The sequence below is a fragment of the Camarhynchus parvulus genome, chromosome 1 (genome assembly GCF_901933205.1).
Source record: "Camarhynchus parvulus chromosome 1, STF_HiC, whole genome shotgun sequence".
Lineage (NCBI taxonomy): Eukaryota > Metazoa > Chordata > Aves > Passeriformes > Thraupidae > Camarhynchus > Camarhynchus parvulus.
In genome coordinates, this window is record NC_044571.1 from 112487533 (window position 1) to 112508985 (window position 21453).

General features: G+C 39.0%; 2 protein-coding genes across 5 annotated transcripts in view; both read right to left on the minus strand.

Annotated features, from left to right (window-relative positions):
• Positions 1 to 1711: 1711 nt before the first annotated feature.
• NSUN3 (NOP2/Sun RNA methyltransferase 3) lies at positions 1712 to 16002 on the minus strand. Its single transcript, XM_030947798.1, has 7 exons — positions 15919 to 16002; positions 15112 to 15221; positions 14219 to 14269; positions 13167 to 13459; positions 11732 to 11886; positions 11101 to 11222; positions 1712 to 2334 (listed from the first exon to the last, which is right to left on the minus strand). The coding sequence occupies exons 1-7, from the start codon at positions 16000 to 16002 to the stop codon at positions 2064 to 2066; spliced, it is 1086 nt and encodes a 361-aa protein (XP_030803658.1). The 3' UTR covers positions 1712 to 2063.
• A 2611-nt stretch (positions 16003 to 18613) lies between these two features.
• ARL13B (ADP ribosylation factor like GTPase 13B) overlaps positions 18614 to 21453 on the minus strand; it is a 33532-nt gene continuing 30692 nt past the window's right edge. For 3 of the 4 annotated variants that reach the window (XM_030951867.1, XM_030951875.1, XM_030951857.1), the window contains one exon: positions 18614 to 20672. In XM_030951867.1, the coding sequence (XP_030807727.1) occupies positions 20596 to 20672 (77 nt within the window). In that variant the 3' untranslated portion in view covers positions 18614 to 20595. Of the gene's footprint in view, positions 20673 to 21413; positions 21443 to 21453 lie in introns of all 4 variants that reach the window. The other variant, XR_004060870.1, reaches the window with a different exon arrangement.

The window sequence follows — 21453 nt, forward strand, 5'->3', positions numbered from 1 at the left end:
TGGCAAGGAATTAAATTACAATTACCTGTCTGGAAAAAAAAAGGTGTAAAAAGGAAAGATGTTGCAGCCTTGTAATGAAGGGAAGCAGAAGTCAGAAGTATCCAAGAGATACTTGAATGGACAAGAAGCCTTACAAAAAGTGCATTTGAGGGGACAGTACTTGCTACCATGTGCAAATTTTGCCCCTCACCTCTACAGGCCTGCCTCCATCCTTTCTCCTTTTCCCTTCTCACTCCACATGTGCTCACCAAATTCCTGTCACCAGCCAGAACTGATTAGAACAGAGGGAAAAAAAACAACTCCAGAGCACTTTGGAATAGAGTATAAACCAGAATTAATCAAGTACAAACAAAAATAAATATCACTTATTAATTAGCCTTGTTTTTACCTCTCTTGTCGGTGCATTCTTAGACTGGTTGGGACTGGAAAGGGACTCCAGGAGATCAGCAAAAGGTTATGCAGAACTCAGTGCAGCTTTTAGACACAGGTCTAAAACAGCTCACAGGAATTTGCCCATCTGCTGAGACTGAGTTCAGCTTTCAAGGGTCTCTTTGTTCTTCTGTGATTACCCAGTCCACGTCCTCCTGAACCATCCAATTCAAGCACATATTTCAATTCCATCCCTGAGCAAGTTACATTCTTACCTTTCCATTTCAATTTCCACAGGGCAAATGAAACTGATGGGAAGCATTCTGCCAAAGGTATGGTTATTTCACCCAGCAGCCTGACATGACTCCAAATCTGGATATTATATTTAATGTTGCTGGGACAGATGCTGTCAGGCCCCTTCACAGTGTCCTCTGCATACTCAAACTGCATCAACTTTACAGCCTCTCCGGTTTTCAGAGACATTGCTGACAATTTAACACTGCAGGGCCACCTCATTTTTCATCCCAAAGCAGGGGAAAGGATAACTGTGAAAGCTCACACAGCAAAGGGCGAGGTGTCAGAACCTCTGATGCATTTGTTTGCCTCAGCAGGTTAGTTCTGAGGGCAAACTGTGTGATATACACATGAAATATACTAAATGTTTGCAAACTGAAGCAAGGCAGATTTGGATTTGATGTTAAAAAGGAATTCTTTACAGTGAGGGCAATGAGACACTGGAAACGGCTGCCCAGAGAAGGTGTGGATGCTCCATCCCTGGAGGTGTTTAATTTAAGGTTGGATTGGACTTTGCAATCTGGTCTAGTGGAAGGTGTCCCTATCCACAGCAAGGAACTTGGAACTAGATAATCTTAAAGTCCCTGTCAACCCAAACCATTCTGTGATTCTGTGAAATTAATAAATGTACAATGCCACACACCCCCATTTCCACACGAGCAACTCTTCTACCTCTGTTCTTTAAAACAAAGTTTTTAAAAGCAGTGATTATCACCTTCCATCTGGGAAAGAACCCTTGGGGATGAAAGGGTTCCACTCTGCTCCAAGACAAGCATAGGCTGGAATATATGCACCATTACTCTTTCAATTCATATGTCTGCAAGCTCAAAATAGAAGACTATTAATAAATAAAAAAAAAAGTCGGTGTTGATCTAACTGCTGACCTTTTCATCTATAAACAAAAGACACCTTTAATTTTAAGCAAACAACTTAGCAAATATGAAACCTGTTCTGCCAGTATGCTTGAAGATGACACTGTCCATACAAATGAGTTCTTGCAGAAACAGATTTCTAGATGTGTTTAGAGAGAATGCAGGATTTCCATCACTTTAGACCACTGAAAACAATTTATTTAAAAACATACTGTATTAGAACCAAGCTAGTAAATAAAAAAACCAAAACCAGTGCAAAACTCTACCACATTAAGCCCCTATTCTAGAATACAAATCCCTTTAAAAGCATCACCTTGAAAACAATACAAATGTCCTAAGGGCTTCTCAGAAGCTCACAAGCCCATGCTGGAAGGCACAATCAGTATTTTAAGTTAAAATAAGTTAAATTTCTTGCTTCCTTTTGATGAGGAAACTGCAATGCTCTAAATTCAATTGCCTTGCATGTGTTCATATACACATAATGTATTTAAATCAATTTTATCATATACTGCTCATAACCAACAGGCATCAGCTGGAGGACACTTTCTTTAATTTAGCCACGTACATGGGACCCCACGCTCTCCCTTTCTCTGGGAGAACCAGCAGTTCATGCTGCTGCATTCCACTGAGAAGAGTGAATTCCTGGGAAACACCTCTGGCCATCCCACTTATATCCACAGGCATCACATTGCTGCAGGAGCTCAGGATGAGACTGATCACATCACTGTTTTCTGCCCTGGAGAGGGTGCACGTGGAATAGACCAAGGAGCCACCAGGACGCAGGGCTTGAACAGCAGACCTGCAGAGAACAACAGGAAAAAGGGGAAAAAATCAACATCAAAAGTGACATACTGCTAGTGGGAGAATGTGCAGACTTATAAATCCAGAGTATAAATAAATATGACAAAAATAACATTACAAAAATGTCTTAAGTTCAGGAAACCACCCACTACACAATTTTGCTTTTCATTTATTGTTGCATTCTCAGTTAGCTGAAGGTATTTTTTACACCACAGTGACAAGTACAAAGCAGCATCCATTCAGAATATACATCAAGCATTCCTCTGCTCAGCACTGCTGTGAAAATGCGGCAATTGCACATAGAATGGGTGACCCCACATCAAAATGGCCTCTTAGAGACTTGGCAAGATGCTTGTGTGAACCTGCAGTAACACCCTGAATTAATGACTGGGCTGTAATTTCAGAAACATCCCTGCTAATTCTGCAACTTATTTAGCAGGTGAGAGGATTTGGGGGTGTCACTGAGGCCTCAAAAACTTCATTTTTAGGGATCATATATTTATGTGCACTTCACTTATTAACCTGTTGACAAATTTTGACTAAACAAAGGCAAAATAGTGGCTTAAAGCCTGAAAGCTTCACAACTGCTGTTGGATGGAGGGAACAGAGGCTCTTTATCACTATACCACCAAAACAGAATTTAAATAAACTGCTTATTTCCCACTACAAGATCTGCCAAGTCCTTACTCAGACACATGAAATACAGCCTATGAGTATAGAAATGAGATATGCAAGTTGTATTCACCTACTCCAAATTAAAAGAATAAGGAGAAACTCAAAAACCTTGCACCACAGAAGTATTCTTCAAACCTAGTACCACCACATTTCTAAAAGAAGCTACACAAAGATTAATTTGCTATTAAAACACTGTCTGAATATAAACCCCATTAAATCATATGTTTTGAGCCATTTTTGGGTCAAAGACTGCATTGTAAGCTGGTATACAAACAGATACTACAGGAAAATAACACATTAAACACAACTGTTCCCTCAATAAGATTTCTTTTATTTAATACCAAGAAAACCAGAACATGTGAATGGTGTAAATGACACTGAATAATCAGAGACTTGTAGATATTACTGACAAAACCATGCTCACACAACCCCTCTACTCTAGGGGAAAAAAATATCCTGGGACAAATAAAAAGAAGAAAAGCAACAACTATTTCCTCAAACCACATGAGGTGAGCAGTCCCCAAATGCAGAGAGTCTGATTCCAAGTCTAGATAAACAAAGACAATGCCATGGAAATAGCAATTCCTCTAGAAACAAGCTGAGGACTTCCCAAGGGTGATAGCTGACCAAAAACAGTTGAGAAAAGTAAGAAGGAAGTACAAGGGGGGGAAAGATAAGCCATTTTAACAGAATTGTAACTTTTTGGGAAAATAATAAACAAAAGCTTCAGCACAAGGAGGATCAAAGCTGATCACAGCTTTCAAAGCTGCTCTGAAGGTCCTGTCCAAAATAATATGGGAACACCAGGACACTGCTTCAGACAGCGATAAGACCAGGTGAAAACTCCTGAGAGTGATACCAAACCTATTTCTCTTGGGAGCATACACATGACCTTGCTCAATTATTTTATGAGTCTTGATTATGATAACCAGTGAGCCAAGTATATATTAATAACCACAGTGCACCCACATAAATGGACTTACCTGTGACGGTGGTCACAAGGGTTTTTGGGTGAAGGAAGAGACGAGATCCTTGACTCCATGATCAGAAGGCTTGATTTATTATTTTATGATATATATATATACTACATTATAACTATACTACAAAGAAAAAGCAGGAGAGCTTTTCAGAAGCTTGCTAAGCTAAGAATAGAATAGAAAGAATGATAACAAGGCCACTCTCTCGGACTCTCTCTAAGAGACCTCAGTTCTGGATTGGCCATTATGTCTAAACATCCAAGCTGGGCCAATCCAGACAGACCTGTTGCATTCCACAGCAGCAGATAAATTATTGTTTACATTTGTTTCTGAGGCCACAGCTTCTCAGAAGGAAAAAATCCTAAAGAAAGTATTTTAGTGAAAAGGATGTCTGTGACACTTACCTGCTAAATTCAAGCAAAGCAGGGATGTGCAACTTTGCCTTCTCAGGGACACCAAACCAGCAAGAAAGCCTGATGCACTCTCTCTTGGCCTCACACCCATTTGGGGAAATTAAAAATCACTTCCCCCCAATATATTGGATTTTGCTTTTTATCTTTCACATTAGAACTCAAAGAGAACAGAGCTGAAGTCTAAATAGGCTCTCATGAAGTTGAGCTGATCTTGAGATTTTTATCAGAATCCACCCACATAACTCATTTTTGACAGACTTTCCCCTGCCAGCTACACCTTTTCCATGCACGCAGAAGTGCCAAGCCCTGAGGGCAGCCAGTGAGCTTGGGAACATTTCAATGTGACAATTGAGATGTACTTCCAGCAAACCTGAGAATTTTACTCACAGCAGATAATGGCAACAACTTTCCTTCCTCTAAGACAGCATTTAGTCAAGAGAAAAAAATCTTTTACCATGTAAAAGTGGGAAAGCTAAAAGATAAAAAAGTAGCTACAGGTTAGAAGGTTAAAATCCTGGACACTTCCCATATGGAAAGCAAGAACCATCAAGACATTTTCAAGGGCACCATGCTCCTCCATCAGAGGAAAGAGCAGCACAGGTCTCTGAAGGGAAACTTGAAAATCTCACCTCAAAACCCCTTGTGTCTAAACCTCAACTTGCGAATCTTCACTGGCCCATGACCCAAAAAGGTCAGCCTGCTCAGTGCAGCTCTCTTTATTTTGAACCTGCAGCAGGAATTAAAATATCTGAGGAGAATTACTTCAGGCAGCAAGGTTAATCAATGTATCTATCCATCTTGTCAAGTGCAGCAACAGTTGTTTCAGTGCCTGTGCTCAAAGTCAATGCCCCCAGCTCTGATTAAGCCGTGCCTGGATTCTGATAAACCTGCAGGGAGCTGCAAAATTCCAAGTGAGGAAGAGCTGGGCTCAAAGTCACACAGGGTGAGAACTGAGCTGGGCCAGCAGAGCCAGGGAGTTTGGTCCTCTCCTCATCAGCAGCACAGAGAATTCATTCAGGACAGGATCTGATCATCAGGGAATTTGTTCAAATGTATTTAATCAACTTCCTCTCTAACCACTGGAGGGAAACAAGATCATCCAAGGGCTAGGCTGGAGATGAAGCACAACTTAGTCCTACTGTAACTCCACCAGCTAGGAATTAAGATTTCTCTTTCATTGGGAATCTTAATTATCCACTCTTAGCTGAAGGAATTCAGTGCCTGTTACTTTCTGACTCCCAAAAATAGGAAGTCAAATCTAGAATGATTAAGATGCCAAAATATTTTTTCACCTTCCTCTTATTACAGTGTTTAAAAAAACCCACATTATTTAAAAGTAGTTAATCTGCACTTCTTTTTCTCTTGATGGCACACATTACATTTGTTTATTAAAGAGCTAAAACTTTCAGCTGCTATAAACATCTAGTTAATATCCTAATTCTATTTCAGGTACATATATTTCCTGTAATGAATTTTACAAGTTTACAGGCACTACTACTGCAAGGTTTCGTGCTTCACATGAAGAAACATGAGAACACACATTAAGAGCCCTGGAAACTTTTTCTGGAGCCTTTCTCTGTCCATCTCATTCCACAAGTTCTGTAAAACAAATTAACACATGTAGATTGCTCCCCTCCTCTTTCTAAATGAGACTTTACAGCACTAACAAAAAACAATTAAAGATATTACCTATTTATATTTAATATATATTATATACATAAATATTTTATATTTATATTTTTGTAGGGTGTGTCTCTGGGTACAGGTTCATATTGTACTGCGGAAGTCAGAGGTACAACAGATGCATTAATCTGTCCTAACTCCCTGTATTTACAGGTGTACCAAAAAAGACTTTTGAAAGAATATATTCTTTCAAATCTCGAGGTTTTTTTTAGTTTATTTCTCAAGATTTACTAAAACGGGGGGAAAAAAAGCATTATTGTTTTGTATCTCAGGGGGAAAAAAAAATGATCACGCTAGTGCCACACAACAAATTCAAAAAACTCTTCCATGCACCTAAATGTAGTTAGCTAGGACTTAAAAAGGATTTTTCCCACTGACAGAGAAAAGTCTTGGTGTCTCAAATATCCTTTTAAAACTGGGCAGACACAAAAATCTGTATTTCACACTATAGGTAGCACCTGCATGTCCAGCCTATCCTCTGGCACGTGGGTTTCTGCTGCCTGCCATGGAAAGGGGCAGCATTAATTATGTTAATAATTCGACCATTTTCCATATTAAAGTTTAAAGATGACACAACTTTAGGGCAATTTTAAACTAACAAAACACTTCAACAGTGCCATCTTTTGGCAACTACTATGTATTTCTGCTCAATAGGCAAGATAATGCCTCATCAGAATAAAAAATGCCAATTCTATTCTTTTTATTGACTTAAAACATCCACATTACCTTTTGCCTCTCACAAGAGTCCAGATACTTTGTGGCAATATGACCTGCATGTTAAAGGCTTTGCTTTTATTTCTTTGAACCTGGACAAAATGATAAAGGAAATCCTTCAGTGTCAAAATACCAATCTTTTTTAATACTTTGTGATGGGCAGTGACAGTAGTTCAAGCACTCCCTCTGCTCCTCTCTGAATAAAATTTGCTCCTGTGGAAAAACACTGCAGCTCAGAATAACAGAATCATGAAGATCAACTGCCTTTTTCAACATTAAATTGAATTATAAATAAAAGGAGATACAAGCATCAAACTCCCCTCACCTAAACAATGAAAACTCACAAATCCAAAAAAAACCAAGTCTGTTTTACCCTAGACAAAATTTGTTCCCAAAGTCCTGATAAGCAACATTTCTACTGCAAATAATTCTAAATTATTCTAAAGCAAAGACAAAAAAACAGCTAGAATTATTGATCTTTCTCCTTTATTGCATGGTGACTTCTGGAATATTCACCCTGTTAAAACAGGGATATGAGACAGCCCAGGAGGGAGAATGAAAAACCTTCGAAGCCCACTAAAGAGAACTTTAGTGGTTATCCTCACAGCCCATAAAACACACAGAGGAAGGACTGAAGGTGGAATTAAAGCAAAATTTGTGCCTGAATTCAAATACATGATCCCAAAAAGCTGCTGAGTAGCTTATTTGTTCAGTCATACAGTTATTTATATATTCAATAAACCTGTCTTTGCAACATATCCTAAGGGACTTGATCCATAAGTTATTCACAGTGTGCTTCCACACTTAAAATCAGAAACCAATTATTGTAAGATAAAACATGAGGGAACACCTGATGGAATACCGGGAGCCACAGCAGTGGCCACAGCATTCACTCTTGGTGAAGAAATTCCAAGCAACCATGTAAAACCTCCAACAACCCAATCAAAAGTGTTTTGGGGAATGGCACAGCACAAACAAACACAAAATATTCAGCTTTTGTAGGGTAGAAAGTGGGCTAAAGAATCCTATCATCCACACAACCCTCAGCAGATTTGCTGGTCCAATAGCTGGAATTCTCAAAAATTCCCAGTGGAGCTAATAGAGAAGATGGTTTTGGATAATAAAAGGATTAACTGGACAGCTACAGAGAAGCAGAAGGAAAAATTCCAGGGGAAAGAGCTGAAGATGTGATGAAGCAATTTCCAGCACACTTTACTCCACACAGCAGAAATGGTGCTAAATATATGATTTTATATTTATAAACACATAGTTCTGCATTCACTCTATGACCACAAAAAAGCCCAGCTTAGAGCACACAATTCCTCTCCTGTGGAAAACTCCAATTCAGTGAGAATACAGAGCTGTTTAATTACTCAGAGATGCTGTGTACAGAATAATTCCAGCAGTCTGAATGCCTTTGCTGAGTTTTCTAAATTGTATTCTGTTGGATTTCTGTTCTGCTGAGCCCTAACACAAGTTCCTTTCAGCTGCACAAACCAGTCTAAGAATAATTACAACATCCATAACAGTTTAACCACTATGTAATTGGGCATTCAAGCCTAGCCCAAAATTTACTTTCTCTCTGAGAACTGATAACATTGGTAAATTTGCTTTTGGGAACCACTGTATTTTGTGTTAGCATTTAGCATCAGGAAGTGAATATTTCTTTTTTTTTAACTTTGCAATTTGTTTTCCGCACGAACACTCCAAATACTAACAAGATTTGCAGTGTGTTCTTGGATTAGAGCACTCAGCAGGGATGCTTTGGTTTGGGTATGAACAATCATTACAATCTCAATTTCCTTCAAATCAGTGGTGCCCTCATTGCTTAGAACATTTGCTGTTCAGCATTTATATCACTTATTTACATTTCAGATTTTATGCAGGCTGCAGGAAGAAAATTGTTGCATCAGCTTCTTCCAGATCTTCATTCTCTGGAGCCTCTATGTACTTAATTAATTACATTGTATTGCAAACCCTACTTTTCCTTCCTTAACTTCCCTCTTTGATTACCCCAGCTTTCTCAGAAATAGATCCATAAAAACAAATTAGAGGTGAAGCATTTCCTTCATTAAGGAGGGAATCTCAAATTTTAGGCTGCTGCTTGACAGACATAAAAATAGAATTCCACTTTGCATTTCACTCTTCTCATTTTTATGTTACACTTCATCCTCCTGCTAAACTGAAATAATGCTTGGTCCCTCAAGCTTCACTTTCAAATCAGAGGATGGTTGGGGTTGGAAGGGACCTAATGATCATCTATTTCCAGTCCAATCCCCAAACTATCCCAAATTACTCCAAGTCCTGTCCAGCCTGGCCTTGCACACTGCCAGGGATCCAGGGGCAGCCATAGCTTCTCTGGACACCCTGTGCCAGGGCCTCAGCACTCTTGACAGTAAAGAATTTTTTTCCTGCTGTCGCATCTAAACCCACTCCCACTCAGTTTGAAGCCATTCCCCCTGTCCTGTCACTCCGTGCTCTTATAATGTATTTCTTACATTACTCTCAATAAAACTGCTGGGATTCAGCCTTACACTTGTTTTTGGTTACAGACAGAGGAACCAAGGTCAGGAACACCTGGGAGCATCAAGCACCAGGTAACCTGAATCAATGAACCAGAGAGAGCCCTGCAGGAGCTGGCTGTGTAAAAAGCAGTTAAGCTTTTCTTGTTTTGGTTTTCTTTTTTTTTTAACAGTAATATTCATGGAGGCTCAGCCCTCCTGAATATTACTGGAAATACTGGAAATACTGGAAAAGAGATTCAAACTCAACTTTTTATTTATAATTATGCACTCTAGTCATTAAACAGAGGCTTGAATAGGGAAGCATTCCAGAATTTTAGTTCTAATGCACCTGTCACAACCCATTCAGCCTTTTCTGATCTTGCATTATCATTTCATTTTTCATGTGGCATCTGAGATGTCTTAGGAACTGGGAATTTATTCTAAAGTGATCAGGTAAATAGAACAATAACCAGCTAGTAACCAATGACCAGCTATCCTTTAAATATTTTACCCAATAACCCAATCAATAACCTTTATATCCTTTAACAATAACCCTTTTATCCAATAACCCTTATAAACTCTAACTCTTGAAAGTAACCATCCTTTTACTACAATTTACATAGCAAAGGTATTTTACTAATTTATATAGCAAAGGTATTTTGTCTCTACAAATTCTGATTACTGTTGCTAAAGTAAAGAACATTTTCAACAGAAAGTTCTCTCTCTACACAGGAATAATTCAATTAAATCTGATTTGGGCTGAGAGGAATGTTTGGTTTTTTTTAAAAAAAACCAAGGTTTCTGCTGTCATGATTTCTCCAGGATTACAATGTGGAATGATTTATGCAAATTCTCAAAATTTCTCTGCATGATGTATGCTTCCTTTTGCTACGGGTTCACAAATTGGATTTTCCATGTCAGATATTGAAAAGGGAAAACTGGAACAGGTCAGTGTTTTAAATGTGATTGATTTCTTCAAAGGAAATGGATGACATGATGCATTACTGCAATAAGATCCTCATATTTCTGTTATAAATCACAGGCTTCTGCCAGGCCTTTTTCAACTGGAAGTCTTGCTAAACTATCTTGAACTGCAATGGGAGCTTTCCATAAAAATTTTCCTTTTTTTTTCTTATAATATGTTATTTTTCCCTCAATTTGCTTTGACAGATGGACTTCAGGCATGACTGTTACTCCACAAATAACATTCAAGGTTTTATTTTAGAAGGTTTTATTGAAAAGTCACTCTTTTTTTTTTCCCCATGAGAAAAACTGTGCAGTTTGAAATGTTTCACAAATACCAGCCCATAGCTGGTAGCATTAAAATGTGTAATACACAACAACCTGGCTTTGGATTACTGGGGGCATGTTCTCAAAAAAAAAAAAACCAATCCTCCCTTTCCTCCACCAAACCTCACTTTTTTTTTTTACTTTTTTACCCCGCCAGTTAGGACTGGGAGTCTTTCTGTGCTACAATCAATCAATATGGAACACATCTAAACCCATTTTAGCTGTGTACACCTAAAATATTTTGATTTTATACCAGGCTGTTGTGAGTCATCTGCAAACGGACATTGCTGTGAGTGAGTTAGGAGGACCAAGGCCTCACTACTGATATCACCCACCCAGATTTCCACATCCTCATTATCTCAGACCCACTGGTTATTCTAAACAGCATCCCAACCTATATTCCTGACATTACTGTCAGAGGGGGAATCCTGGGTTGGTTTATTTAATCTTGCTCCCATGAAATTTTTATTAATTAGAGGAAGTTCCTTTAACTTTCTGCACTTCTCACCTTAGAAGCTGGAATTGCAAGGAGGACAACTCCTTCCTTTGCATGAGCCTGAGCACAGCTTGCTGAGGGTCAGCAGAGAAGAGCCAACTTCTGTCATTTGAACAAGGAGCATCAACCAGAACCTAAACAATTAATAAAATTAAAATTGAAAAAAAATCTCAACAAAGATGGTCACTTTTTTGTGCCAAAATATATTCAATTTTCCTTTGCAAACATTAAGAAATTTTTATTTTCCATTTTGGGAGTGAAATGATCCCATTACTACTTTTAGATGATTTTATGGGGTTAGCAGGTGGGGAAATAAAAAATTAATGCTCTGAAAGTAAGATCTACCTGACCAGCTCCCTCTTGTTGTTCTCCCCTTCCTAATTACACATCATTCAAAAATAACAGCTACAAGGTATTCAGAATTCATTCCCAACATCATCTAACACAGGAATAACTGCACAGCAAGCTTCATGAAGTGTTTCCTGAGGCTCTACAAATCCTGTATATTACTTTATTCCCCTTGATAGGTCAGGTATTTTTGTGGGGGGACCAGAAAAAATTTTAAAAAAAGACAATTAGAAAGATGGCAACATAGTAAGAAGAATCAGAATGCAGAAATATAATTTGCCAATAATAATGTTACCTTGTCATAAAATTCAGGCTGAAGATCTCCAATCTGTCTACCATCCAGTTTAGAGACTGTTACCAAGTTAATGAAAGGATCTGGGATGAAGGACTCTATCGTCTGCTCCAACCATCTTGACCTCAAATCATCATATTCATTACAGTGAAAATGACCTTAGAAAATTAAGGAAAAACAAACAAGCAAAGAAAGAGAAGTAAACACCCAAAGATAAGTCTCTCTCGATATATATTTTTTTTTCCTGCAAATATGAGGAGTTAGACCCATTTTGGAAGTTCTACTGCACTGCCATGACTACTATGGAGTTTACACCTTACGTGCCTGGGTTATTTAGAATACTATTGTATTTTTATAAACCTAAATAAATTTCAACATGCTCCTACAGAGCAAACCCTAAACATTTACTAGCAAATCCTTCTGTAGCAATAGACTTCCACAGTAAAACAAACTTTAATCATGACCCACATCCAAAGAGTGAGTGCCTTCCTGGACTCCTTGAGCCACCATCTACATGAAGTGCATGCCCCATATTATTAAACTGCCTTTTAAATATATAAAGCATCAATTTTGTCTATCTTAAAGTACATCCTAGCATTCACTGAGGTATATTAAGAATCAAATTCTTCACATCTCCCATTCAGCGACAGTTTGGTCTCTTCAGAAGCAGACAGAAGGTAAAGTGTTGCGGTTTTTTCTCTAAACCTTCTGAAAGGACAATTCCTATTTAATTTACTTCATTAGCATCACCCCATTCCACTAGAAGAGGGAGGGAAACCAGCTGTTATCAGCTGCTGCAAGTGGTTATAGTAATGCTATCATCAGCAGGAGCACAAGGTGCTGTGAGCAGTTTGAAACAATTATTACCCAAGCCAGCAAATAAACTGGGAAACAGCAATCCCTGCTTACTTTAAGTCCTTGGCCCAAGCTGCTGCTTCCTGCTGCCTTCTAAACATTCTGATCATCTCAGAATCCTCCTCCAACCAATTCCTTACCATAAACCTTCTCCCTTTGCCCAGATCTTGCACATTTCAAGACTGCATCTTGCTTAACTTCTGAAGCTCTGCTTTACATCAGCACACTTAAATTTACCTGTAGTGTTTGCACAGTATTGTCAAAAGAGGCAACAGAGGAGAAGGAAAAAAAAAGTAAAAAAGGACAAGTATTCTAAGACTGCAGATTACTTACATCCCTGTGCCAGCAAATTGATATGGCTTTGAGCAACTTCTGGAGAGGTAATAGTTGAGAAAAAATCCACAGAGCTACCCCACTTTTGCCTGTCACTCTCCACTAACCTATGTTAAAGTAAGGACAGCATTTTTAATACTTAAAAGTCAAACAAAGATTTCATAAAATCCTTATGAAACAGCACAGAACTAGGTGGAACACAAACTGTTGTTTGGCTTTTTCCCCCTCCACCAGCACCTGGCTCCATTACCTGGACAGGCACACTGCAGGATAGCTACAGATTTGCCCCCTGGTGCAGCACAGAGATCCAGAACATCTTCCCCATCCTTCACCTCCAAGGCCAGCACGGGCAGCAGCGAGGCAGCATTGAGCAGGTAATATTCCTTCAGCCTGCCAGGCTGGTGCTTCTGGGCAGGGAATCTGCCAGGAGCTGCCCTGGTGTAACACCTGAAGGCTGCAGGGAGGTAGGGCAGGGCTGCTGGGAAGGCAGGATGGTATCCCTGCTCAGCCAGGCTGCTCTCCAGGCCAGGGCTCTGGCTGAACCTGTGAAAAATGACCAGATAATATTGTCTTTCACATTTATGCATTAGCTTATACACGTTATTAGTGATTAGTTAGTTATTCATATAAGTATTTAGAAATAGTATCAATTGTAACTCTTTTTAGCTGCTTTTAATATAATAGAATCTATCAGCTTAAGTACACACTATGTTGCTCGTAGAAATAGTAGTGTAATGAATATAGTATCTATGTATCACTTATGGAAACAATGGTGTGATTAATGTATTGTATTATAGACCTCAGCAAAACATAAGATGTGAAAAAGGCTTTTGTGTAACTAGAACTGCGCAAGGCCATCCACTGACCAACCTAAGTGATAAGATAACCCTGACACAAACCAGAGCACCAGAGGACAATTAGAGATACCGTGTTACATTTAAGGAGGATATACTAAATCCTTATCAGGGGATGTGAAACACCAGGATGGAGACACAAGAAGAAATAAAAGATATTGACCTGACACTCAGGATGTCATGCAGATAAGCCAGTGTGTGAAAAAGTCTAACAAAGGAGTTCCCAAAACATCAGAAAGTTAGCAAGAATGTTTGAATAATATATGAAACACATGAATATGCATGTACCTCAGTGATTTAACAGTATAAAGATAACACTGTTTGTATACACAGCAGTTTCTCTGGCTGATGGCCAGGAGCACCCCCGTGCTAGAAATATTATCTTTCTTTGTCCTATTATTATTAAACTTTAAAAAATTCTACAACCTGAATTCTGTTTTTCACAAACCTGTTCAGCAGCACGGCATACTGCCAGCACCATGGCGAGGTCAGCACGTCTCTAGGGTGAAAAAAAGGAAAAGCCATTCAATAACCCATCAAATAAAACAGCGTAGGAAACCTTTACCTACAATCTCACTATTGGATAATTCTGGTGTAATCAGGAATTCATCATTTTGAGAGTGAAATTAACCATTTTAGTTAGAAAAGTACACAGGAAAATAATTTTAATAGGAAATCAAGCCACTGTTTTTTCTAATTATTGCATTTAAAACACCAATTTCTTCTGAAACAAGACATTCTCCATTTTTTTTTATTTTATGTAAGAGATATAAATGATGAAGTATAATGGTTTTCCTGACTATAAAGTACTGCCCTGGGGACAAAGAATAACTGTAATATTAGCTGTAAACAACAAAAATAATCACACACACATTGGTTTTACAATGCTCATTCCAGCCAACACTAAAATGCCATTTTTACAAGTGTTCTTTTTTACATTTTACGTTCTGCAAACACTGCACCACTAAAACTTAAATCAACAGATATTTTTGGAAGACAGCAGTGGTATGTGATAGAACCATACTTGTTTGTATTTCAGTTTGCTCTTTCTTACATGGATTTCCCTCCTTTCTGTTTGAATTCCTACTAGCAATTTTTCATTTAATCTCAAAAAAAATATTCCTCAGGAGTATTCATTGCCTAAAGCAGAAAAACACATTGATCCAATCGAAGAGCTTTTAAGTTGACTCAATTAAACTAATGCTATGCACTGATACTTTTTGTTTTTTAATAATGAAGTGTGATCAAGACCCAAATTTAGTGACAGCCTTTGCCATATATGTCATTACTAATTCAATTCCTTATCTCTCCCTTTCCTTCCATGTCCCCAAAGCCACAGACCTGACACTGCTCCATGCATCTCCCAGCTCTGCCGTGTACTGCTTCTCGAAGTGATCCAGAACCACCTGGCAGATCTGCTTCTGGAGCTTCCCTTTTGCCTTCTTTTCCAGCTTCAGAGAAAGCAAGAAAAAAGAAAAGTAGTAAAGCCAAATTAAACCCTCTCTAGGTTCTCACTAGAATGAATAAAAACCATCTTACTTATTACATCAACTTAGTATCAGTGTTTTTGTAATGCTTAAATATCACATCTTTACGTGATGGAAGATGTAATAGACGTTTCAGAGAGCAAAGGAGTTAAGCTACAGCACACTCTTCCTCCCTGCTCGGCTGGTTAACAAACAGCCTCCATATCCACTGTGCTGATAACCCAGTGCTTCCTGGCACTCTGATGGAGTTTACCTTACCAAAGGACGGGAAAGAGCTTTTGGTTCCTAAACAAACCCCGAGGGCAAACGCTGAATTTCCCTCCCTCGGGGCACCCAGCAGCCGTCCCGTCCCGTCTCAGGGCGCTCCTTCCAGGAACAGCACCGGGACGGAGCTCGGGCACCAGGGAAAGCTGTGTCAGTGCCGGAGCAGTGGCCGGCAGCGGGTACAGAAACCCAAGGCACGGAGGAGGCTACAGAAACTCGGCACTGCGGAGGAGGGACACGGGAGCACAAACGGGACAGGCGCGCTCCTTCCCGTCCATCGCTCGCACGGCCCGCGCAGGAAGCGGCCAAGGCCCTCCCTCCGCGCTTCCGGCCGCAGCTCCGGCTCTCCCGGCCTGGCTCTGGCTCCAGCCCCAGCCCAGCCCCGGCCCCTTCTCACCTGCCCCGGGTCCTGCCCGGCCGCCCGGCCCAGCCCCAGCGCGGCCCCAGCACGGCGGGCGAGCGGCAGCGCCGGGCCCCGCATGGCCCCGGCTGCCCGGGGCGGGGCGGCCGCGGCCCGGCCCCCGCGCTCGGTGCGGCCGCTGCAGGGTGCGCGGCTGGGAATGAGAGCTCTTCACAGCGCCACGGAACGTGGAGGGGCCGGAACGGACCCCAGTGGTCAGCTGGACCTTAAAGCTCAGCTGGTTCCAACCCCTCGGCCAGGGGTGGGGACGCAACCTCCTGGAGGATGCTCAAGTCCCCATCGAGCCTGGCTTTGAACGCTGCCACGCTTGAGGCACCCTACAACTTCCCTGGGCACCTCGTTCCCGTGTCTCACTACTCTCACAGTAAAAAAAAAAAAAAAAAACCAACCAAAAAAACAAACCAAAAACCCCCAAGCTTCCTAATTTTTAGCTGCCTCTTTTTTTTTTTTTACCGTGGGAGCCTGACTTGCCCTCCCCACTCCTCTGCCTCAACAATAGCCAAACCAGGATTAGACAGCACACCTAATTAATTTACCAAACTGATCCTCATCCCAGTGCCTGCTGGAGGGTCTGATGGCATCCACACCCCCACATCCTCCCCCCAAACATCAGATCTCTGCTTGTGCCTCACCAGATCTATTTTCCTATCTGGCCCAAGGCTTTAGAAGTGCTACTCAGCTCATCTGAACCACACCGGAGATCAGCTCCAGTTTAACCCACTGCTACTGCCATGAAAAACTGCTGGAGGCTTGAGAATTAATTATTCACAGAAATTTCTGTCACACACTTTCAGATCAAACATTCTCTGGGGGCAGGAATCAGGAGGACCACTGTACCCCAGTTCAGCTGTACCTGGTTTAGCAGCACTAAAATCGGAGGCTGCTCTCCTATGATCCCTTCATCTGGACACAACTCCAGACCTGCAAACTGCTCCTCCAAGGAAGGGCATTCTGCAATCACCGTGTCCTAGCAAAACAAAACAAATCGCCACAAACACTTTTGTGCCCATTTGCCAACTCTCTTGCTAAGATCAAGCCCTGTGGAAGCAGCAAACTTGTTTAAAAGTGGTTTTAATTAAAGCTTCTGCAGGCTGAACCCAGCCTCTGAAATCCAGACTGGAAAGGGGTGCAAAGGTAAAGGCAGGAGTGCTGTTGTATGGATAAATATTTGAGTTTCAGGCACCAGCTAATGAAGACTAAGTGGTTTTGCTCACCGCATGCAGATTAGATTGAAAGCTGATTTAAAATGCTTCTGTCAGGGTTGTGACAAAGGGCCTGGAGGCAAAACAGAGACCTCTTACGTATCAAACGTGAAGGAAACCTGAAAAGCTTTTTGATAAGTGAGTTTTACTGACAGACACAGAACAAAACTGGTATAAAAAGTAGTTCTCTGTAGCTGTAATTCTGGCAAGGCCAATACCATACTAGAAAATGTACACAAGAATTGAATTTTACTGTAACAGCATAACAAAAAGGTCTGCTGAATGAATCACCTTCCCCTAAATCTATAGCTATATTCCACTATATGACAGACAGCGAGTGCCATGTGTCTGATACCAGATTTGCACCAAAGCAAAGAAAGGACTCCAGTTAATCAGCAACATCACAGCCAAACTGCAAACAGCAATAATGAATCTTGTATCACTCTCATATGCTACTGCAAATAAACTTACCTCAAATTACACTTACAACAGGCTCCATTAGTTATTCCATTTACAAATGAAATACTGGCGGGTACGTTCTATTCAAAATAGTAAAGTATTTCAAATGGAATGAATCCCAGGAGCCAAGAAGCTAACATGATAGCAAAGTTATTGGGTAGCATCCTGAAGTTACAGTACTCAACTTCCCACTAAAATACTGGAATACATTACTGAAAAAAATACTGCTTGTATCTTATTTAAAGGGGAAAAAAGAACCAATGTTGTTTACCTTGTTACGGTCCATCAATCCCTTCCAATCTCACACCAGAGACCTAATAGATACCAAATATGTCTATTTTTAATAATTTTGATTTTAAAACCTTTAAATCTATGAGTAAGGTCTTCCTCTGGATTCTAGGATGTAACTAAAAGGGAAAACAACAGAACAACCTGAAGCACTGAGTCTCTCACATTAATCCAGTTAATGAACATTACTATTCATTCTTAGAAGATACTTTTAACTTACCTTTCAAATATTTTGTGTAAATTGCATTCAAGATATTACACACAGATAACGCAAAACATTTTGCTTAAATAGTGAATTTCTGTGTTCTTACCACTCCTGTACTTAAATACAAATACTCTTAGCTGCATGCACTGATACAGCTCAAAAGTAATTATATGGATGACAAAAAGTCTGGCAAAATCTAATTGGTGCCCTCTATTTACAGCTGGACATCTTTTAGCTCTCAAATATTAAGTGCACTATCAAAGCTCTTTATAGGTATACATACATACATACTCAACTTATTGCTAATCTATCAGTATATTCTAAATGTGATCACATTTCTCCTGCAAAAATATGCAAAGATTCTGCCTATAAGGACTCTATTGCATACATTTTAGAATGTGAGACTTGCAGCCCTTAAATATTTCTAGGCTAGACTTACTTCCACAAAACTAAATACAGGAAACATGCTGATGCTTTGCATTAATTTTATTCTAGACATAAATGTCATCTTGAGCAAATAAAAAGTCATAGCAGTATAAATTACTGAAAAAAACCCCCAGCATAGTAAATAATTACAAAGCATATTAATAAAACAAAAACTTATAAAACATTTTTGAGTACATTGGTCACATACTGGTAAAATTTATTTTAAAAGCAAAAATCAAAAATGATACATGTGTCCACACACACAACACACAGTTCATATATAAGCATCAACATTTTAGTTTCTCAAATTTGTTACCACAGCAGTATTTAGCTTTATTTTTAATAAAAACTTCCATGATTTATTGTAGGAAAGAGGGAAAACAAAAGTGTAATACATTCCTAGAAATTGAAGCTGTAAAAAAGTAAGTCTGCAAAAGTAGAGCCTTTAAGCCAAAAACTTGAGTAGTAACAGAGCTAGTGTTAGTAAAGTGGAGATTGCACATAGACATTTTTGTGCAACCTCCCCTCCACTTAGTTTTGTGTTGACTGAAGGGAAAAGGACCAAATCCTGAGAATAATTCAACTGAACCATGTTCCAGTATTGGAATACAACAGAAGTATTCTCATGCTGGTAGTCACATAGAAATTGTTTCCTCCTTCCTCTAAACTAGGAAATGGAGAAATAAACCTCTCCACCTATTCCAAACTTAGTATCCTTAAGACTGATTCCACTTTACTCTTTAAAAATCTTAATTATTTCATTTTAATATGGCAGACGTTTGTGTAACGCCTTAGTGCAAGGGGTGCATGGCAAGGATTTCCAATGTCAAAGTGCTGAACACGTAACATACCACTTTGTTCCAACATCTAAACTCCTTTGGTAAAACCACATTATTGATGACAGACCATAATATAAAATTATCAAATACTGCTTCTCCAAAAAAAACCCTGAATGGGGGCTTCATCCTGTCTGTCATTAAGTGGAAGAACAATGAACCTTTACAAATACACCACTGCTTGTCTCCAATGTAACAGTAAAAACATTTAAAGATAAATACAACAAATTGTAACCCTTCTTGTTTAGGTATCACTGGTATGTGATTTTCAACACATTATATGGAAGTGTTAAAGAAATCCTTAAAAACCCAGGGTTTTTTCAGTTTGCAAGATGATATTTTAACATTTTTGAGATTAAAAACTGAGGGAGGTCATCTGCATACTGGTTGATTCAGTTTCCTATCAAAATTGATGATTTAATTAGTGCAAATTTCCCACTATGTGAATTTTCTTGTTTGTTGTAGTAGACAATACAGTATTCACTCTATTTTTTCCACAGAATTTATTACCTATGTCAAACTCAGTTAACAAAACAAATAAAACAACAGGTAAGAAAACTTCCAGATAGTTCAAATAGCATTATTTTGTATAAAATATATTTATTTTCATTTTTTTATCGTACCCTCTGCTTCAGATTGTCAGAAATATTAAATATGTAGTGTAATACCTAAGAAAAAGTATTGGTACTGTAAAAGAAATACAAGAGTCAAACACACTTTATTTTTATGCACTTAACTATCAGCTTTATAATGCTTCCTAGGTATCATTTCATTGGTAGTAGGTACACAGCTCCACTCAAACTTTCAACTTGTTTTATAAAAAGGTAGAAAAATATATTCAATATTTGTTTAACCTTTCTATATTCACCCTATCATACAGGAATCTTACAAAATGCTTTAGAATAATTTATTCCCTGAAAAAATACCAACACCTGCACAGCACCTGGAGAAAGGTCTCAGTGGGAATGTACAATTCAGTATTATGGGATCTTGAAGGTGTTTTTCTTCAGGTTTACAGCCATGTCTTTTCACAAGTAAACCAAATAAATCCTGAAGAAGAGCTGGTGATGTGAAAAGTAAATGATAACGTCTGACCATTAAGCACAACAGGATGAACTCCATGTTTAGTTGTCATATGCTGATAAAATGTCACATAAAAATTTTCCTTCAAGGGTAAAAAAAAAAAAAAGATAGGATTTTTAATTTATGTTATTTTAAAATTCTCTTTGTGCTCCAGTTAAGCAATGACATCATGGGTATCACTGTTGGGTCTTTGGCGTAAAGTCAGCGGGGGCAGAGGCTTTCCATAGAAATCTGTGGAAGAAATTCCAGAGCAGAAAAACACATGAATCTGTCACCTATCCCCTTTCTGGCTCAAAGAATGTTTACTAAATTACTTCCTTAATGAAAGCCAGGTATTCTATGAGTTTAGAGCTAATTCCTCCAAGCAAACTTTCAAACCTAGTGCTAATTAATGTCTAGAGATGGATTGGCCAAACAAGGGTTTAATTACATTTTGTTATACATGCACCGGCATTTGCAAGATCAAGCCCAAAGGGGATCTGTAAACATCCTTAAAAATAGGAAAGGAGAAATTCAAAGTGTACAATAACACTGAAAAAATGAAACACTGAACTTTGTATATTGCTGTATTCAAGACTGCACTACAATATAGTTTTAAATGACAGTAATACTGAGCAGAATCCAAAATTTTGGAACCATTTATGCATGGCATTTATCTTCTAAGCTAAAATAACTTTCTAAAAGAACTATTTCAGAATTTTTTGATAAAATTGCAGCATTTCTTTAGTCAATAAAGGAATTTAAAGTGGTAAAATTGTACAAGACAAAGTTAATAAGTACATCAGAAGAGAGTAACAAGCACTCTCAAACATTTGTAACGGATGTAAAGTAAAAAACCATGCAGACTGGAACATGCAAAGCACTTCACAAACAAAAATATATGGAAGATGGTAATAGGAAAGAGGTAGAAATCAAGACAAAAATAAAAGCAGCTTTTTGAAGCATTCAAATCTCAGTTCTGTTTATACAGACCACCTCTTCCCCAAGAAAGCCTTGATGGCCTGCCAACACA